The sequence below is a fragment of the Solea solea genome, chromosome 6, assembly GCF_958295425.1.
Source record: "Solea solea chromosome 6, fSolSol10.1, whole genome shotgun sequence".
Lineage (NCBI taxonomy): Eukaryota > Metazoa > Chordata > Actinopteri > Pleuronectiformes > Soleidae > Solea > Solea solea.
In genome coordinates this window covers 16,974,669-16,996,960 of record NC_081139.1, presented here as the reverse complement: position 1 = coordinate 16,996,960, position 22,292 = coordinate 16,974,669, and the positions used below count along the sequence as shown (strand labels likewise).

Here is a 22,292-nt window from a genome sequence, read left to right as displayed (position 1 = left end):
GTCTAAACTGTTTACTGTTGTAGGTAAACAACAGTGTGACAGCGACTCACTTTCCTTGAATCTACTGGAATGAATTTATTTCTTTCTTTTTGTGCCGACGTGATTGGCACGAGTGTCGCCCGCCTTTGCATCATGAAACGTCTTCAAAGTTGTTTGCGCCCTGATATGTTTCTCCACTGTCATGTCGTGCTGTTCCAGCTCAGCTACTCACCTCTCATAAATAATGAATGAGGAACTAACTGTTTGTCTTGTGAGATCGTTTGCCAGTAAATGTAAGCGCCTTGCTCAAGGGTGTCGCTGCTTAGAGAGAAGAATCTGCTCCACAAGTGCACCTCAGTAAATGCCTCCTTTAATGTGAACGTCATCCATATTGTATCAATAGATCAAACAGGCCATGCAGATATTGTCATTTTTCTGAAATGAATACATGAAGCAGCGAGAACTCATCCTACCCGTGAATATCAATGCACTCCATGCTATAACTTGCAAGCTAAAACAAAGCAAAAAAAAAAAAAGCACAGCTTTCCCAGGAACTCATTGCAGAATCAGTGAGGCAGGACTTAATGTTGTTTTGACTGAACTGTAGTTGTCAGTAGGCCACCGTGATGAGGCTCAATTAGAGCAGCATGCTATGAGCTAAGCAGAGGTAATCACTGGGCGGAGGGCAGACTTATGTGGAGGCACGGATATTCACTCCGAACAGAGAGAGCGAGGGATAGACAATAGGACCTGGAGCCGTGGAGAGCAGCTAATGAGCCAACATGATTCACGCTTGGTCTCCCCCACAGAGAGCCTTGTCCTGGGCAGAGCGGAGGTGCACAAGAGGTGCCCTTTTTCACTCCAACACATTCCACCACCACGAAGTCTGTCAGAGCCCAGGGGGAGTAAAAGGGATTAAAGGTTTCTTCTGAAAATACTTGGGTGAATTAAAGTTTTTTTTTTTTTATTCTTTTGTGTTTCTCATTAGAATCTTGAATTAATTGGGACACTGTTTATTTTAGAAAACAGTGCAGGACACACAAATCTACAAACACTGGATCATCGCTGCTCAACCCAATACTCAAGAGAGGAGGAAACAAGAGAGGCTGCTTGTTTTTTTTTGTTTTTTTTTTAATGAGTTGATTTTGTTGGAAATGTTTCTGACTAATAATGTGTTTTCAGCCTCCTGCAGGACAAATTTAAACTGGTGTCATGTAACCCTCCCTTCGTGGAGTTGAGATGTGAGCGGAAACAAATAGTGAACACCATTCCTTCAAAAACAAAAGTCTGAGACATTTAAATCCCAGCCTGATTGTCTGAGAATAACTCGATGAACACAAGGAGAAAATGATGCAGCCTGTCCATATCTGTAACACAATGATTATTTTTAAAAAAAAAGGTGCTTTTATTGTTTGCCATATTTTCTTAAACTGTATTCTATCACTATTACTTTCTTTCTAGTTAGCATTAATTTTTGTTGTTTTTACTTCATTTGAGTTGATTTTTTTCCTTTTTTCATTTGATTGCATATTGCTAATTTGGATTTTTTTTTTTTATTTGTTCCAATGCTGTAATTTTGGAGAATTCTTACTTTGATGAATCTCTTCATGATTCATGAAATCTACTGAATTCACGACAGCATGATGTGTTGAACATTTGGATAGAGGTCATTCATCCACTGCATGCTGATGCAGATGTAACCCAAACATCGAGATATATAGTTTATAATAATACAATAATACGATGACTTATTCACCATGAAGGAGATGTGCACCTGTCATTTTTAGATACGGGATGCAGAGATGTTTTCAGTCTTGTAATTCCACCTGTGAGCTTGTTGATTTAACTGTCTTGCTTGGTATAATATGAACGTATGTTGAGTTGCCGTCTGTCAAAAAGAAAAACTCCAGTACTTATTAAAAAAAAAGCCACTAAATAACCATCCAGACTTTTAAACCCACTCGCGCTCTGATTGGCCAGGTGGGACTCACGTGGTCCAGTCGCTGTGCCGTGCCTCGAGCCAGCGCTGAGTGGAGCCTGTCTGCCAACAGCTTCAGCAGCGGCTCTATCTGGATCCTACAACACTCACTGACAATTAAAGGAGGCCCCTTTTTCTTCTTATTCCCGAGGACTACTCTTCACCATGGGCGACAAAAAGAGCCCTACCAGGTAAAGCGACCGTGTGCTGTCGATTTCGGCCCGTTTTGTGCGTGTCGGGCTCGATATTCGGATGCGTTTCTCTCTCACACGGGGATCGTTTCTCCCCCTTTTTCACTTGGTATGCCACAGCTAGCTAGAATAGTGCAGTCACTATGGCGGCTTCTCGCTCCCAACAAACCCAGTCACTTAACAGACAAAGGGAATTTTTTCAGAGGAGACGCCTGGCATTCCCTGAAACGCTCTTCCGTCTCAGCGAAGCCTTTTGGAGGGTCAATGTCGAAATTGACACGGTTTGATATTCGTTTTGTTAGCCGATATGCTAAGCTTCGATGCCGAAAAATTTTAGCAATGCCTGCCTGCCTGCCTGCCTGCCTGCTAGGCTAGCTGGCGATACAGTCGGACGGTGTGGACAGTCTGAGGGGATTCATACACCAACAGGGCTTAACTCACCGGGACTCGAACCTAATTTTAATGACAACCCCTCCACGCTCCGTGTTTGCTCACGGAGGAGCTCGTTTATTACACAACAGGTTATGTTCGCCTCAAGCCCCCCGTTCTTGTTAATGCGTGAAAATAAAATGTTTTGCGGGTATTCCGTCAACTAACTTGACCTAACAACGTTTGTGTCATTTTTTGTGTGTATAAAGGCCAAAAAGACAAGCCAAACAGAGCGCAGACGACGGATACTGGGACTGTAGCGTGTGCACCTTCAGGAACACCGCCGAGGCTTTTAAATGCAGCATCTGCGATGTGAGGAAGGGCACATCCACAAGGTAACGTAGCTCGCTCTTTTCCTCTCTCTCTCTCCCCTCCAGTCTGGTCGTCTCGTCTCTCCGCTGCTCTTGTGGCTGCTGCAGCAGCAGAAGCAGCAGCATTGCATCGCAATTTATGAGACTGACAACTTTGATTGACAGCTTATTTGTCTGCAAGCGAGCTGAGGGACTTGTTGATGGACAATCCCGCGAACCGTTTTCCCGCCGTTGTTTGGGATTATCCTCAGTTTTTCTCCTTAAATGTGACTTAAAAGCTGAACATTGCTGTTGCTTTTTATTCGTGCGTTTTTTTCTAGGTAGGCTGCCTGGCTGCCTCAATAGCCAGAGGTTTGGGTGGGTGAGGTGGGGAAGGAGGACTGTACTTCATGATGCATCCACAGAGTGAAAGGGCTGCTGCTGTTTTTTTTTTCCTTCTTGGAGTGAAACAAGGTGAATGCATGTATGGGCATTTCAGGGACCTGTAGTATTGTACAGAGAGGTTTTATTTTTGGTGTGACATGTAAGATTTATGGTGCCCTGAACTGCTCTACAGTTAAGGAAAGATTGTATTTCTCTGGTTAGAGAAAAGTGGTTGTAAGTAGGATTAGAAACACTAACTCCAGATGTGCATTTCTTTGTCCATCAGACATTTCCCGTGTGCTGGAGTTTCATGTCCAACATGATGTGATCTGGTTACCTTTTAAAATGTATTGCGAATTTAATGTATTAAAAATAAAATGCCCTGTTATTCCACCTACTGCTGTGCAACTTGATGCCATGAGTAAAGAGCACCAAGCAGGATTAATACATTACTTACATGTTTCATTGCTGTTTCCTATCTGTTACTGTTGTCATATTTGCATTAGGTTGAAGAATATTGTGTCTTTATCAGTCCATACAAGCTTCCCTTCGTCTCCACCATTTTCTGTTGCAAGGACATGTGGAAGCTGGAATGACATTTAAGTTATGTGTTCCCTAAACATTGCCCATTGTTGGCCAAATATCTTTCTATTGCATTTATTGACACTCATCATTTATTGATATGCCGCCTCCCTCAAGTGCGAAAACTTTTATGCTGTGAAGATTTATACAGTTGCTGGTATTTTTCTGTGCAAATCGACATGTGTTTAAAAACAGGCTGATGGTAACCTACCTAATGTTAAAAGGAGATTTTGCTTGTTTTTCCAGTTCAGCAAATCAAATTTTCATTCTTCAAATACAAGTGGCATTTGGCTGTGATTAATCATTCTCAAAACTCACAAACATGCTTTGTTCCTTAACAAGAAAGCTAACTCCCGTTTGTTTCCAGAAATCTTCAGATTAATCATATCAGCATTTATTGTAACAGGCTTGTGTGCTTGTGGCATTTCCCCTTGTCTGAACCCAAAATACATTTTATGACGTTTACTGAAAACAGCAGCTTATGGGAAACTGAGGTCACATAGTTGTATAACCTGAATATCATAATGGGATTCCCTCAGTCTGTTTGTGTACTGACGCCTCCTCCTGTTGCAGGGAATGTTTTTGATGATAAGTTGTGTGAGTGTGTTTGCTCATGCCATCAGTTGCATGAAGACATGGGGAAACAGATGAGTCAGTTGTGGGTTTGTCGATAGCTCCCCTGCACTCTAACCTTTCCAGCTGTGGTTTTACAATGAGTGGCTCAGCTGACACCCCTGGTTCACCGCAAAAATGTGGGGAACACACTCAGCGCTGGTTTACTGAGAATCCCAAAGGTTGAGCTGAATCCTAATTGTCTGCTTCCCCTCCCCCTACAAGCTTTTCCCAGCAGTGTGCAGCTCAAGACCATAGTTGATGATGCAGTGTGAGCATGCTAAGCGAAAGCAGGAAGCGGAGACAAGCATGTCGCAGCCATCCTGCCACTGTGCATTGGCAACAGCCCAGTTGCCTTTGTTTGTTAAATGGGAGCACATGACATCACTGGAGTGTTTGCTACATGACGCTGTTTGATCTGAATAGTTAACCTTTGATTAATGCAATTGTATAGTTGTGGGGCTGCCTCTCATTCTAATGAGTACTAATTAGCTGTCTTTTCCTCACTGTGTGATGTGTTCCAGCAAAGGACGGGACAAAGCAACATGCTCTTAGCCAAATGATTCACACTTATGGTGCTATGTGTGGTTGGTTGTCTTCCCGCTTTTGTCTGATGTGCTGCTTTGAATGTGCTTTTAATGCATGTGGACGTGTGAGTTCACTAATTAGAATTCCTCACTGCCGATTGCAGTCAAAACACCTCCTTATATCAACACTGAAGCCACCATTCTTCGTTTTCTGCAGTGGAAATTAGTTTAGGTGTAGATTTGTGCAGTCAGTTTTGCATGAGTATTTTTAAGAAATTTGAAGTTTGAAATAGCTTGTTGTGCATAGTAGAAGTTAGTGGAAGCACACCACACACTTCTCCCTCAGATGCTAAATGCTTCTGTTTTTGTCCTGGGACAAAGGTCAACCAGTATTGGCTGTCACAGCTGACTGCAGCGAGAAGAATGTTGATGTAATTGAAGTTTTGGATTTAATCATAGTCAGTCACACCTCCGTGTTTTGTGGAAATGCTACAACAGGTTGCACAGTGATGTGGTGAGTCACCATCATCTGCCTGATGGCCATTCGGGTAACATGGGTGGTGTGTGTGGTTGGGGTGACTATCAATATTTAACTAAAAATAAAGTCTATCTAACTTGGTCCTGAGGGGAGCTAAATCCTTTCTTATTTCTCTCTTCCCCTCTCTCTCCCTCTGGCGGTCTCATCCTGCAAATTGTATACAGCAGAAACTCAGGGTTGCAGTCAGCACACTTAAATGCAGTTTTGTGGTTTCTAGATACATTTTGTGAAATCTAACATTTCCGTCCACTCAAGTTTGATGCATTAATCAGTCACTTGTCTGCTCTGGGTAATTGTTACTGTTTGTACCTGACATTAAAATGCATCTTAGGTAGACAGCTGTATGTACAGGTACTGAAGTGGCCTGGGACATAAGTGTATATACATATACGTTCAGCAAAGTGAACTCAAATGTGTCTCGGCTCATAATGAAAGACCACTTACTGAAATGATGTCCTCTATGCATGCAGAAGTATGTTAAACCTTGAGAGGCAGTATAGGCAATTTGGTTTGCCTGGAACATACTAAGAAATAAACCCGGTCTGTATTGTTTTGATTAGTTTTTTTCTTCTAAATTTCCAGCAGACAATGCACGAGTGTGCATAGCTGCCTCCTGCTGGTTAATCGATTTGTTTTTTTGTAAATGGGCATTACAGAGCAGCAAAGTGGTCACTTTACACATATTAATGCCAAGTAGAAATGTCCAACGAGACACTAGCTGTTCCATAGGGGTCGATGGAGAAAACACACTGATTATGATCTGTGGTGATTTACAGATAATAGTTTGCACCCAGTGAGACTTGAATCACACTTTTTCCTGCTGGCTGTAGGTGAGCTACATAACTGTGGGTCATACCATTCGGTTTTGTGTTATTGGAGGCAAGAATGTGCATTAACAAGAGCTGTGGCATCAGCATTTGGAGAGAGGCCCCACTCTCCCTTTGCCAAGCGCAGCCTAATAAACCTGTTGACCCAGTCCAGTTCAGTGATGTAACATGATACACAAGTGGGATAAATCTAGCCTCTGCCACTCTTGACTCTTAAACAAGAAAGCACTTTCCTTTTTGCACCTGACCTCGCTCCTAATCTACAAATCCAAGTAGCCCCAGTGTTCAGCCTCTGCATTCAGTGGCTACTTCTTTGGTAATTAAAGAAAGGCCCTACATTTGCATCCCCTGCGAGGTGCATGCTATCATATTTAAATGTCTCTGGCATCTGAACCTGATCGCTGTGTGAACGTGACACTGTTTCTGTACATCAGTTTGCTTTGTGGTGGTGTTTGGTATGCACCACTGGCAGCCCCGGGGCTCAGGGAGAAACCATTAGCAGCCCTCTAAAGTTGATTGATGATGGGCTTCACAGGAAGTCTTGGGGTACCTCAGTCTTTGACTGCTGTGCTGTTATCTGTGCACTGTTGCTCTGTCAGTCTTTTCAAGTAGCTTCCATCTGTGCTTTATATAAAACGGATGAAATGGGGGTCTCTCATCTCACTTGTTCACGAAATACAGTGCTCTGACTTGCTTAAATACATTCTATGTTCTAAACTTTATTTGATGCTCAGTCACCGCTGCAGGCACTTGCAGCTGAAACCATTACAACTCATGTAGCTGTATGAGGTGGTGGGTTGTATTTATATAGGTGTAAGAAACAAGGCTAATAGGATAATTTTTTTTAAAACTTTGATTAGATATCGTATAATGTTGCAAACTCAATGGTGAAGTGATTCAAGTTAATATTGATTAAAGGATGGCTAAGGATAGAAAATAATTTAAACACACTGTTTGCTCATATATTTCCCTCAAAATTTGTTATGAATAAGTATGCTTTAATGTAAACTTAAATGTTTTATTAGATATTTAAACACACTTGATGTGTGACATTTCCTCTCCTTATCAAGCCTTCAGGGCCAGAGAGTAAATAGAATTCTCCCTAGAGGATTTGCTTGCAAACTCAAATCATTTTCCCACACCTGTACTTCATCACCACTGTTCCATCACCTACATCTCATGGGAAACACTTTCAACACTGTGGTGAAAGTCACACATAACATGCTAAAGGGAAGGTTTTTTATTTTTTATTTAGCACATAGCGTTAGAGTAAGACCCTATGTGAAAACCATTAATCCCCAGATTTTGACTATCAGAAGCAGGATTGACAAACAGAATCAGAACGAATAGAATCAAAACCATATTAGCCCTGAAGCCTTGCTTAGTAGGTGGCTCTAAAAAGTTAAAGTGCATGTCTCTTATCCTCTCTTTTTCCCTCTCGCTCTGTAAGTGTTGAGATGGTACAATTATGGGAAAATGATTGCAGTGTGTGTTTGTGTGTGCCTTTTACAATGATGGAATAGAGTCATTATAATCCCTGGATTCTCCCACTGTCACATTAAAGCAAATTGTCTTGGATAATGGAATTACATAAGAGGGACATGCTGCCGCTCAATTTATATCTCCACTTCTTCGCCCCCCACAGCAGCCCCCCACTTGGAGGAAACTGCTTTTGCTTATCCAGCATTATCAGCATCTGCACTAAAACCCCGAGCATGAGCGGTTAGCCCTAATCTTGACGTTAATTGCCGGATTTAAAAGTCCTTAATTACTTCATGGGATTTGGCAGAGTGTGAGTGATTAAAAACAATAGCCAATTTGGCAATCTGACAAAAAAAACAGAGACATGTTGAGAGAGTTGTTGAATTGAGGTTCCTCCCTTGCAGGAAACAGACGAGGCAAGCAAATGATTGTGGCAAAGACGTGTCTCAGGAAACTACAGAAAAAGCATATGAGGGCGAGGGAGTTGTTAAGGACAGCCTCGCAGTTTATGGAGGAGACGAGGGCAAAGGAGGACAAGGAGAGATGCGAAGTGGTGAGGAGACGGAGAGAGCGTGTGGACATTTCTGTGTGTGTGTGTGTGTGTGTTAAAGGAAGGGGTGTATGGATGGCTGTAAGGGGGATGTGCTCACTCAGCCAAGACTCTCCAGGGGCAAACGCAGAGCAAAGCACATGATTACCTAGGGAGGAGGTGACTGGACATCCTTGTCTGTTTCTACCCGCACCACCAACCATGCATGGGAAAAGAACAGTAGCATTTGACATGTCACTTTCTACATATGAGATTGTAAGAGAAACTGAAATTCTTTCCAGTAATTTCAGTTTCTTCTGGTCCTATTGAACAATCTAGTTTCAGAGCTTGTTAACCATGGTTACTAATATTGAGAAGCTAATCTCAGTTAAAGGCAGTTGACTCCTTTCCCGTTGCCAGTGGAGTTTTTCCTCCAGTGAGTCATGTTCAATGTCACAAATGAGCAGCAAACCACCAACGTCCTGCACACAACAGAAGGAAAGCACCATGGAGAGGACTAATGGTTTCACATTGGTTACTTGGATATCTTTGACTTCAGCCACTCTTTCAAACTCGGCAGCAACTGGAAAAAATAAAATCAGTACCTGAATGGTGCAACTCATAATGCCACACTGGAAACAGTGCAGAGCTGTGCAGACTCCTTGACTTATGCCAAAATAAAGCAGTAAATGGAAAAAGTACTACATACACATTTAGTGTACATGACTGCCGAATGGTGCCAGAGCCGATAAATGTCTTCATTTGACCTGAGATTGAATGTCGATCGTATCTATTCCCATTGCGGAAAGGCCAGATGTTCAGAGTGTTGCCAAGTATCTTTCCCCAGTGGAAAAGAGATTTTTAGTGATCGGGGTTCAAGGTGCATTATTGAGGCTGTGCAAACAAACTCACCCATGTCAATCTCAGGTCAGATACAGCTGTTACCATGGCATCTCACATTTAAGATAAAATGAATAAAAATAAGAGATCCTGAATTAATTTAGCCGTTATGATATTTTTCCGGTAAACCTGGTAAAAAAAAAAAAGAACAAACAAAAAACACTGCAGATAATAAAGGCAGGCCAAAAATGCAAACTTGGTCAAATCTGTGATTTCAATATAATTAGTGTAATATATTATCTTCTATATCATAGTATGTATCACATGGTGCTGTAGCAGTGCTGCTGGGTAATTTGTTGAAATTTAAACCAGGCTTTGTTTATACTAAAGCAAATGGGCCATACGACAACTGGACAGCAGCGAGATAGGAAGACGCAGCCTACGTGACGGATAACTCATGCACACCAGAGGCAAGCAGCAAGAGGAGAGGTGAAGAGGGGTGAAGAAGAGAGCTACTTAAAGCTGGCAGGATTTATGGAGGGTGTGGGGCGGTAGGGGAGGCTCTAATACATGAGGAGAAAGTGCAAGACTCAGACAATGATGGAGAGGAAATGGAGAGAGAACAAAAACAAATGAGCGATGCCGAGCAATGTCACACAGTGCTGTTGATGGAAGTAACTTGTACAAGCTCAGTGCCTTTGCGATGACTCACTGTCAGTGCGCACAATGTCAGCCAGTACATAGCCTGAAAGGTCAGTCGTAGAAAAGAGGGATGATGAGTCTTTCACGCACAAGAAAACTCACATGTAGACTTATCCCCGTTTGAATTCCCTGTCTAGTTTTCTTCTTGCTGTGTCTCACTCAAATGTCAAAATACTCAAATGGGCAGACTCCTTAAGGTTGTCAAGAGAAGCAGAAAATTGCTCCTGGCAGCCATTGTGTTGCATTAGGTTTATAGTTATTGCAGTCGGAGTTCAGATATCTCTGAAAGCTTTCCCTGGACTCCTTTGCTCTGTGAGCGCTAAGACATAAGTGCCATGAATGTCGTGCTCTTTTACTATTTGAAGAAAAGGTGCAAATGCTTGTTACATCCAGACTACTACTGTTTCATTTTAAAATTGTTTATTATGCAATATAACATACTTAATTCTATTCTACATCTCCTATGCAATGCATGGTTGCCTTAAACCCCACTGCATGATTGGACAACATAAGAAATCACCTCCCTTAATCTTTTTTTGTAGCTACACCCATGCTACTGCTATGTCTTTATTTGAAAATCACTTTCTCAATGAAAAACAGTCTACATTCAGATGATGAGGATTTCAGCTCTTACTAATGTGCCTGAAAACACATATATATATACACATACATGACTATTCATGTACACTGGGGATTTGTCTGCTGGTGGAAAACAGGAAGCTGATTCTCTCTTCTGGAGTTGTTTCAGAACCTACTTCAAAGACAAAACAACAATGGTGACAAGTCCGGGAAAAGATTTCTGTCATGAGACAATGGCCTTGTTAAAAGAGCTTTTTGTGCACAGCTGGTAGATCGGTTGTGGTTGATATGAACCAATCCAGAAGCGAATGCGGAAATAATCATTTTCTACAGCCGCCTTCTCTGGCCATCCAAACTGAAAAACTGCTGTAGGGTTTTCAAATGAGATGAAGCCAGCAGTGTTTTCAAATATCTGTTTTTTGTTTCCCTGTTAAAACAAAACAAAAAGATGCCAGGTTCTGGTGGACAGTAGTTCATAGCAATTGCAGAATTGAATCTTCCTTTTTGTCATGAAAAGTATGTATGTAGCTGCTTTACTGAGAGTCTCTTGTGCCCACAAGAAGAGCACCTCGAGAAATTTGATGGAAAGAGTCCGTTATCCATCGGCTCTCACAAGGATGGTAAAGGTTCTACATGAATCCCTCCAAATCTGACTGGAAGGAATGGATGAAAGGATGAACGTGAAATGCCTCTGGTTGGCAGTGGGAATAAAATGGAAGTGCTGTAGCCCCAGGCTACTCTTCAGGTGTTCTCCTCATTCAAACTCAACACACACAAATCGCTTAACCCATGCATGGCTAGAGGTGACAACACTACTTCAGACTGAGACTGATCTAGAATTCCTTTACCGGGAACAGGGGCCCCATTTCCACCAAGCAGTACAGTTCAGTTTGTTACGTCGCTCAGTTATTTGCATTTTGATTGTTAAATGATGAGAAAGGTACCAAAATAATCAATCCTTAACATTCCAGTTTTGGAATGGGTGGAGCTGGACACGTTGCAATCTGTCGATTTGTTGACAGATAATTCTTTTTAAACACCCTGCATCCTTCTCTCAAGCAACACCTTTCTTGGTGTGATAAGCAGCTAAGAAACAGCACACTTTATTGTCACCTGTCACAGTATTTTGCATGAACTATCTAGACTGCTATATGTCTTTTAATTAAAAGATCTCTACCATAGTGTTGTGCTTAGTTGCTGCATTGTATATCCATTGTAGTGGTGTTTGCCTCAGGCTCACTCACGTGTGCTCATGTGATTATACATGATGTTTATACTCTCTGTACAGTCAGACCTCAGTGCATTGTATGCTGCTCGCTGGTACACACACGCACACACACACACAGAGACACACACAGTGGAAGCTCTCTGTATCTCTCTTTTATGAGAACTTCTCTTTCACCCTCAAGCCTATGCAGCCTCCCTGTCATTTGAGTTTGATGGATGTAAGAGTAAGCTATGTGAGCATGTGTGCACCGCTGCCTCCATGGATTGAATTAATTCTGTGGGAAACGCCACTTGTCAACATAGTGCAAAATTATCATACAGTTCAATTTACACCTATGATATGCTTTATTGTTGGGCTTTTTTATTTTTGACTGCATTACTTTTAAATTACTTATTAGGGGAGTTTAGGTCCATGCAGTCTATGTTTTCCAATTGTCAGTTTAATGTACCAGTGAATAAATAAACTAACAGGTTTGTTCATTGTGAACTGGTGGTGGGAACCAGTCGAGTGCGTTCCCAAGTTTCAGTTTGACAACGATTCCACGATTCAATAATGAAACAATCATTGATGTATCTTGCAACATATTTCTGAGGAAACCAGTGTTTTATAAAGTTAATTGAGTGTACCATTTGTTAGGGTGTATGTTTAACCCCTTCATTTGTAATTTATTATCTATTCAAGCTTTATGCTTCTATAGAAAAATATTAAAAAATAACACAATACTGGCTTAGACAGGCCTGTGTGACTATAGAGCCATGCTGTCCTGCCATCAGCTGTTTTTCTGGGACACCTTCACCAGATTTTTGACGGAAACTAATTATGTTAATGCTCCAGAATTATGATGCATCTGTGTGTTTAGTTGTTTTTTTTACTCCTACTGTGCACTGAGCTGGGTGAAGCAGATGCTGTCGCAGAGCTCCTCCCAGACAAACTGCACTTCAAGTCATTCTGGAAAGACAGGCCAACACTGAACAGCACGACAGCAGAGCCTCAGTGTAAACATCTATAAATGCCTTCTAACTGGCCAATGCAACTGAAGCAGCACAGGCGAGCAGCTCTATGCTTCGTGTCACACACTGGTTGGCGGGGAGGGGCAGCCACGGGTATCACATGTTTCAACATGTTAATCAAAGCTATATAACAAGTGTTCCCATAGATCACTGGTTATACGGTTGTCACTGTGTGATAGTAGTGCTCTGATCAAACTCAAACCCTCTGGCGTTCTCACATGTTGGATCTGAGGGATGTACAACACAAGGCGGAGATTGTGGTGGGGTAAAACCGGGTCACTGGTGAATGCATGCGTGTAGGGGACTCGTCTTTCCCAACAACTTTTTGTGTGCGCTGAGCACAAGGAGCTCACGTTCATACCGTGTAGATGTGGTTGTGTGTGCAAGGTCAGAATGAGAGAGAGTGGGTGACGTTAAATATCCTGAGCTCTCAAGTTGACTCTCAATGGTTGAAGAAGACTGTTTGTTCTCTCTCTCTCTCTCTTCTCCACTCAGCTCAGCTGTTTGCCACTTCATTCCCTCAGCTTGGCAGGAAATAATTGCTTGTCCTCCACACAGCATTTCAAATAAAAGAGCTGTGTTAATGAGGGCTTTCCTGTGCATGCCTGCCTCACTCACTCACTCACTCACTCACTCACTCACCCTACTTATCCATCAGCATTCCTGTGACAGGCACAGGCTTATTGTTGATATTCCTGCAGAAAGAGTCCAGGCTGAAACAACAGCTTCATCTTTATCCTCTATCGTTCTTTGTGAGTATGTGTATCAGCTGCTCGTGTTCAGCAAGAGCACCATCTGAGGCGAGGTGTGTTTGTTTCTGGGATGATTTCAGTTTAAGTGGAGCTGTCTAACAATGGGTGTCAGTCTGACTGAATTAGGAGCTTTTAAGTACGATGATAGTAATTTCTGGGCATCCTGTGGAGGTAGTCTCCCCACTCCTCCCCCCCACTACAAGGCGGAATTGAGGGGCAAGCATAGGAGGAGCTGTCAATCACAGTCTATTGTTGTGTGCAGAGGAGGTAATATGCTGTAAGCCTTCACAGTGGGAAACGATTTGACAACAGGCTTTATGCACTTGACAGACACACTCACACTGATTTCCCAGGGATGTATTGGCAGTAGTGGGAGGTTGGAGCAGATTCTGCAATTGGACCCTTGTGTGTCGCTCCTGGTCCTGCTCCCAGTCTTATAACCTGTTGTATTATATACACTAGATTGTTGAGTTTCATTTGGATGTTTGCAACATAATTTGGTTCAGATGTAGTGATCAGTGCATTCTTTGGACAACATTTGGCCAACAATGTTGACAGTTTAAATAAATTGAATTGTACGTCTGAATGTTTTGGGTAAAATCTCTAATTGTAATTTGAGTTTTAGTGTAATTATACAGAATTATACAGCATTTACTGTGTTATAGATTTAAATAGGATAACATCATGAATATTACCATAGACTGTGAAATTTCAAATATGCATTGTTTCCTACATCACTTTTTAGCTAATTGTGGTGTATCAGATTTCGATTTCAAAACAATTAAATGTTCAGGTATAAATAACTCTTCATTCATTTTAAATATGATATTTCACACTGGCTAAGGCTGTTAAGGAACGTATGTGTCACACGATCCTGGTGTCATGCTGAGTCTCCAGGCATGTCCAGAGCGTGTGCCTTTACCACGACAGCCCGAGTGGTCAGTAAATAAATAATGTGGAGCAGAGAGTGTTGGCTCTACCATGCCAGCAGCATCTCATGGCTGACTTAATGCTGGCACTGAATCACTGCTTAACTACTGGGACTTCTTGGCTGTTTCTGCTGCCACTGCTGTTGCTGCTGACGCACATCTCTGCCTCTGACCAGGCCTCCAGCTCCGCAACAAGGAGATGAGGTGTTATTTTGCACCTTTTTGGCTAATAGATCTCATTGCTAAATATATACTTTTCTGGTCTTTTTGAGTGCAATGTGTGTTGAGAGTGTGTTTACTCAATGCTGTAAGCTGCTTACCCAAAACTTCCATTCTGTTTAATACTGTCTCAGTTGCATGTTGACAATTTCCCACCAGATGTTAAACAGTAGATCAGGAGCAGGAATGATGCTCTGGGGACCATCTGGATTTTCCATGGTGTTGACTGTTTTGGAATGTCATCAGAATATAGATAGGACAAGGAAATGCAAGCTACTAGCGCTGTGTTTGTGTACAGACCACAGAAAATATCATTTCTCTTCACATTTGGTGAACAGGTGATATGGTACCGTAGCTTTCATTTTTATATTCTAACTTGTTTAGAATATTTAGAAGGGATACTTAAATAGGTACTTATGAGATGACAGCATTTGCATTCCGAGTAGGTAATTACAGTTTGAACGTGAACTTAACTTTGCATGTAAGAAATAATACTGAATTTCCGACTGAAAAAATGACAGCTCTAATGGGAATTGTGAAAATGATTTGGTTCATTATGTCACTTTACAATAGTCTCATAGTTTTCATGAAACACTGCTTTCTATCTGGAGGAATTTATATTAAAGTCATACATTTGTTGCCACAGCTCGGTTAGCACATTTATGACACTAACACTATTTTCACAGCCTGCACATTATCATTTTCATTTACTGCTACTACATCTATATTTCTATTGCGTGATTGTTCATTAAATTATAATTTATACAGAATTGTAAACCCAGTATCATCACCTCATGATTAATTAATAAGAGTCTAAGAGTGTACTTGGATTTATCTAAGCACTGTGGGGATGAGTTCTAAAACTCAGCCTGGGGAGTAATTACCTAAGATTGGAATAGCAGAGGGATCAATTTTATGGGAGCAGTCAATTATGAAGCTGGGTTGGGATGGAAGGAAGAATTGACTCCCATGTTACCCTCTTAATTCCCACCTCATTCAATGCCCCCAAACACCACGGCAGCAGGTTGAAGGAGTCCCAGGTCCATGACAGCTAATGGATAAGGCATCACCAGCCCAGGGCTCATTGCATTCTCCACAGCTGGTGTATTGATTGGAATGTAGTGCAAGCATTACGACATGATGCTCTATTATTCCCCGATTGATTGCTTTCTGATCGGCTGCACAACCCAGCCCCCTTCTCAAGGACAGCCTTTCTCAGTCTATAATGGGCTGCAACAGGAGGACACTTAATGTGTTTGACTGAGCTGCTGAGGGGAAAAAAATACAGGAAAGTTCGACAAATTGTTAGAGGCTAAAATTACCAGGCTACTAAAAGATAAAGGGACTGAGGGAGCGGAGAGTCGGTTGAGTGATATGAGAGGATGAAAGTGTAGAAGCAAGAGTAACTGACCATATGATGTTGCCAAACTGAAACGGTGAGGCTAACCACTTAAGCAGCTGTCTGAAAACCACTCTCCGTAGCAAGCCACTGAAATCGGCTTCATCAGTCTGACACAGCTTGGAGCTTTGTCTGTGTTTGCCACATGCAGTTGCTCTTAAACTTGACTCACAGAGACTCATTCCCATGACAAGGCCAGAAACATTTGTTTTTCTCTGGTGGGGCTTCATTTTTCAGCCGTAACACTTGTTTATCTGGACTGAAGCTTATACTGACACGGTTTGTTACTTTTATACAGTATCTCCCTACTTGACCACAGGTCTTCTAAATCAGTCCTCGGTCTGTTTGTTTTTAAAATAACGTGCAAAAAAAACTAAAACTGGCTTTTGGAGAGTTGCGTATCCATAGCTTGTTCTGTTCTAGTTAAACTGCCTCCCGAGCAGCCGTCCAGCCATGCCAGGCTGTTTGTTTGCATGCTAAGCTTTTCAAGTACGTGTTTGTGAGTGTGTGAGCACACTTGTGGTTTACTCCTCACCATGCTTGCCCAGCACTGGCCTGTGATTATCCACGTCGCTGGCTATAGTTTGGTCTTGGCTGCAGTTGCCGTCCTCTCTCCCCCCCGAGGTCCTCTGTGGTCCCTGCTCAGATGCTGTCAGCTTGTGTCCATTATGCTGCAGGTGTGTGTGTGTGTGTGTGTGTGTGTGTGTGTGTGTGTGTGTTTGAGCTCAAGCCTTTGGATTACGAGTTTGATTATTTGACTCACGATTTCAGGCCTTATTCATTTGCACAGCTGATGGCTCAAGATGCTGCTAAGTGCGTTTCTCTCTGTGCAGCAGTGGAACCGCATACATGTGGGCAGTTTCATGAGAGTCTAGAACATCAGTGGGATTCAGTGAAAATTTCACATGACATTTATTGTCTTGCTTTTATTGTCTTTGCTGAATAAGAATGATCAAACTCAAAGAGGTTATGCTCTGGGTGCATGTGTTTGAGTCAGAAAGAGGGACAGAGAAGCTCTGCGGTTGCTCTGTGAGCTCACTGGGCGTAGCAGCTACACCATGTCCAACTGAATCTCAGTCTGTGACAAATGGGGCAAACCCTGTAGTAATCAGATTAGAGGACCTAAGTGACATGCTGCAAATGTCCCACCTTGTGATCCTGTGCATTCATTTTATTACAGCAGTGAATTAATGAGATTAGCCCTCAAAACAGAGCTGCACCACCAGGAAGCTGCAGCATTTAAACCTGCCTCCTGCCTCTCGCCTGCGTTGCAGCGTGGCCACCATGGTCGGCTCACAGCTCCTCTATGAGGCTAATCCATGTTTCTGCCTTGGATCCTCTCCACAGGAAACCCAGGATCAACTCCCAGCTGGTTGCCCAGCAGGCGGCCCAGCAGTACCCCATGCCTCCTCCACCCAAGAAGGATCGGAGGGAGAGGAGCGAGCGTCCAGAGAAGGAGCGCCCGGAGGGAGAGGGAGAGCGGGAGCGAGAGCGAGAACGAGAGCGAGAACGAGAACGAGAGCGTGCCAATGGCGTGGGACGCCCGGAGGTTGAACGTCCGGAGAGAGTGAGGCCAGAGGTGGAAATTCCTGAGGAAAAGAGTGAGAAGGAGCAGCCAATCAAAGACAAACCCGACAGAGAGAAGGAAATCATCCCAGCCGTCACAAAGAAGCCCAACAGCAAAAAGACCAGGTCAGTGTATGATAATGTATTTGTAATACATGCATACAAATACAGTTTTAGATTTTAAAAAGTTAAACAGGTGGAGCCTTCTCTCTGTATCTACCTTTATTTGATGCTGAATGCTTTTGAATACAGAGTATTAAGTGACTGAAAAGAAGAGTCCCCTTTAAAATCCTAGTAAATCACTAGGACTGTATGTTGGAGAAATATGAGGATAAATGATAAAATGATGACATTATCCAATCCCTAGTGTGAGGCTATATTTGTGTTCTGTGTGTGTGTGTGTTGGGTTCACTGTGTTGGACTTCCTGCTCACTGGTGTATGTCCACTTACTCTTCTCTTCCAGACCTAAATCAGAAAACCACCAGAGCCCACCCAGCGACAAACACAGCATACAGTCTGGCAAATCAGCAACCAAGACCAACAAGAACTCTCATATTTCCAGGTGTGTAGGCCTCGCAGAGTCCACACGTGCAGCAGAACACACACGCTTTCACTTGTATGGCTACACAGCACCTTGTGTTTAGAGAAAGTCAGTCAGCAGCAGGCTAGTGGGAAACCAGAAATGATTCACAAATGATCTTTTACACTAAACTCCCACTCTCACTTTATATACCCTTGTTCTGACTGTGCATGTGTCACCCGATGAATTGAGCAATTTAGTGTAACCGCCCCCACAGTGCTGGCAGGCTCCCTTTTTGTGTTTGCTGAAACACACACTCACATATTGTGGTTGATCTTTTTTTTTTGATTATTAAGGTTTGTTTGTTTTGTTTTGTTTTCCCTCCTCTTTCTTTGCATCACAGACCCAAACTGAAGAACATCGACAGGAGCACCGCCCAGCAGCTGGCCATCACTGTCGGGAACGTGACGGTTATCATAACAGACTTTAAGGAGAAGACCCGCTCGTCCTCCACGTCCTCCTCCACCATCACGTCCAGCGCAGGCTCCGAACAGCAGCACCAGAGCTCCGGCTCCGAGAGCATGGACAAGGGCTCGTCACGCGCCTCCACACCTAAAGGGGATCTCTCTGTGGGGCATGACGAGTCGTTCTGAATACCCCCACACACACACACACACATACATACACACACGCACACATGCACACACCATCCCGTCCACACCTGCCCCCACTCTCCCACCTATATCCCCCCCCCTCCCCGTTTTTGGACACTAAGGATCCCACTGAGGGAGAGATTGCATCTTTCCCATTGCTGCCCCGCCTCCATTCCATGAGCCACACCTGGATGCTGAGAGGATCTGGCTGGCTGCGAGGATCAGTGCGGTGCGACTGTCGGGGAAAACAAACGCCCCCGCTTGGAGAACTTACACCGGCGGCACAGGCGAGGAGAGCTGGGCTACAAAGAATAACCCTCCCCTCCCCCCTTCTCATCCCATCCTCCTTCTGCGGTAGCATCCAGACACTTGTATGTATTGTTTTATATTTGTATGTGGATGTGAGGCCAAGTCGACTTTTTTTGTTTTTGTAAAGAAGAATTCTTCGCCGGGCACAATAACCACCATCATTTTAATAACTTTAAACTATTATTACCCTTATTTATTACCCGTTGCACCTGTATACTTTGATATTCTTCTTTTTATGTTGAAGCTTATGCTGTGTAGCTCTGCCGATCGATTTGTTCCTTCAGTGTTTTTATTACAGTTTGACAATGATAGGACAAGACTCAAGTCACAAACGAACACACACACACACACACCTACACTCGGACACAGACAGACACACACACACACACACACACACACTGGTGCTAGATACACTGTGAAGCGGATTTGCAGATCTGGGATTGCCCATTCACTCAATGTGACAAAGTGCTGATGAATCAAATTCTCATTCACTTTTTTCAACAACACTGTCTCACCTCGAACACTGTCTGGACCTCCATCAGGTCCGTCTGCTCCTCCTGTACAGTTCAATGTGCATCAGAGGAATAATCACACCTGACCTTTTTCAACACGACTGTCTGGGATTTCGTACGCTATATCAGATCTCCTTAGGGCTGCAGCGATTCATCGATTACTATTAACCGCCGATTCTTAAATAACCCATTCATTCAGTCTCGGAGTGTCTTTCCGAAGAATTAGAAGAAGCTCTCTGAGTTTTGCACTTCGTAAATGTGAATATTGTTTCTTTGCCCCTTATAACAAAGAAATAATTCAATGGGAAGCACCGATCAACATTTTTCAACAATTTCAGACGTTTTATAAACCAATCAACCAGTTGATTAATTGAGAAAGTAATCGTTGGTTACAGCCCTAGATCTCTTATGCAGGATCATATGTCCTAAACTGTACAATGTCGGCGGTGGTGTAAAACACTAAAAAGCTGTTGGTATTTTCTGCATTCCACAGTGAAATACTGAGTTTTTCTTTTCCTGGCTGAAGGTAGAGCTGTCCTCTCATCACCTGAGTCATGTTTTTTGTTTTTTTATTATTCTGTTGTAACTGAAGGATGGTTACGCACGGTTCCATGTGGTGAAACTGCATCGACCTGTTGTGTCGAGCTCTTTGTATATCAATTTTCCTTTCCAGTCTGCACCCTGTCCACCCGATCACCCCAAGAAAACAAGTGCAAAGATGTGAACACGTTACAAAGATCGACTATTCAATTGACAATTTTTTTTTAATTAATATTATTATTGTTATTATTAATTTAAGACTCCTGTCATTGAAGGCAAAATATTACATTAGTTAATAGAACATAATTGCTCTTTTCAAGTTTTAGAACAGCAAAGCTTATTTAAGGGTTTTAATTCACTTTCTCATTAGTTAATACTAGACCAACATAATTTCCTTTTACCTGTATGAAATTGTAAAAAGAATAAATGTGTATATGATATCTTAGTTTTATTTATTGAAGGACCAAAGGAATTTCATGACATGATACATAGACAGATGAATAACAATTTGAAAAATGCAATTATCTAATGTGATGAGATGAATAACTAAGTTTAAATAAAGACTAATATAATCCATGTAAATGGCGTTCTCATTGTCCCTTTAACCCGGAAGAACTCCAGTCTCTGCTCTCGCTGGTGAGCGCCGGCACCTGAGAAGAGCTTTGTCTCTTTTGTCTCGGCAGCAAACCTGCTCTGGACCACTGCCCCTGTAAAACAGCACGCCTCAGCCTCCCAGAGCAGCTTAAACCAGGTGTCCCAGGAAACTCCTGTGGAACATGCGAGCGACAGGATTTTCATGTGTGCCGACTTAAAAAAAGAAAGAAAAAAAAAAAGAAAAAGCCCTGCAGGTTCACAAGTATGGATGATTTTCACCGGTGTTGTAAAAGCAAATGTTTCTTGTCCAGGAGATTCGTGTTTATAACTTTTGTTCTGCTCTTAAGTGATGGTTATGTAACTATGTACATTATTGAATACAAATATGGAATCGATGTTCAAAGTGCGGGGGAAAGCATTGTGAACCGGTGGGACTGCTGGGTCACAAGAGGGAAATGTTTGGTCCAATTTTGACTGAGAATAAATAAACCCTTGCTTTGTAATGCAATCTGTTATTAATGGGCCTGAGAAGCCATCTTTTTTCACCTGCCTTATCTGCAACCATTCACTTGACTGAGAACTCCGACAGAAAGGATTCATTGTTAAATTATTGAGAAATGGCCATTTGCTGAGTATATGAATTATTGCTTGTAAATAGAATTTTAAAAAGGTGCAAAAGCAAACACTATGAATAATGGCATCGGAGCCGACGTCTTCTTTTTTTGTTTTTTTCCGTTTCCTGTTTCCTTTCCGCGCAAGCAGTTCTGTTCTTGTGTGCGACCAGTAACCTTAATTTACTGTGTAAAGATGGTTACATTTTTTAGCTTTGTTTTGTCAGAGACCCAAATATAGAATGCTTGTTTTAATGACTGTATAACCTTAACCGTGAATTTCCAATTAAGTGTATTATACAAACTCATTTCTTCCTATAACGATGTCTTGTACAATGCTTTTAAAAGTTAATGCTCGGTTTAAAAGAAAATGGAGAAAAATATTGTAGGGACAGTACAATAATCCATTCTTTGTTTAACCCAGTTTTAATTTTCTTTCCTTTTGTTTTTATTTTTGTTTTTATTTGTTTTTGTTAAGTTATAACTGATGTGTCATTGTTTCCCCTTGTGAAATGGTCACATTTTGTTCCTGGTGTGGAAATGTACGCAGCATTTTCAGCAGTTCACAGCTCCTTGTCTTAGCTTATAATGTTAAAAATAATACATGTTTCTGGCATGTGCACGACTTTGCGCTTATAGGCTTACCTGATCATTTTCCTCTGCTTCAAATAGAAATGTCTATTTATGAATTTTGCTTGTAGTTTTTCACAAATAAAATTGTTAAAGTTACCTACGCTCTGGCTGCTCTGTGTCCGTCACTGATGATCTTTATCCACATGAGGGAGGGAGGGAGAATATTAGAGCGGTCCAGCTCTGAAAAGGTGGCGCCCGGACTTTTATCATGATGATTATTGTCATTAGCTGTATTGTTATGGTTATTCTTGAGGAGTGGATCACATGTTCACCTCCTGAACTTAATTAAACGGTATGTTTTCTCTTAAAGAGCGAGTGTTTGAGTGATGTTACGGGCTCAAAGAACA

The 22,292-nt window shown here is 42.2% G+C and overlaps 1 protein-coding gene across 1 annotated transcript; it reads left to right on the top strand.

Moving 5' to 3' along the window:
* Positions 1–1,994: 1,994 nt before the first annotated feature.
* On the top strand, positions 1,995–22,041 carry rybpb (RING1 and YY1 binding protein b). Its single transcript, XM_058631546.1, has 5 exons — positions 1,995–2,148; positions 2,787–2,912; positions 17,354–17,698; positions 18,037–18,135; positions 18,497–22,041. Exons 1-5 carry the CDS (start codon positions 2,123–2,125, stop codon positions 18,744–18,746), a joined length of 846 nt encoding a protein of 281 aa, XP_058487529.1. The 5' UTR covers positions 1,995–2,122; the 3' UTR covers positions 18,747–22,041.
* Positions 22,042–22,292: the final 251 nt, after the last annotated feature.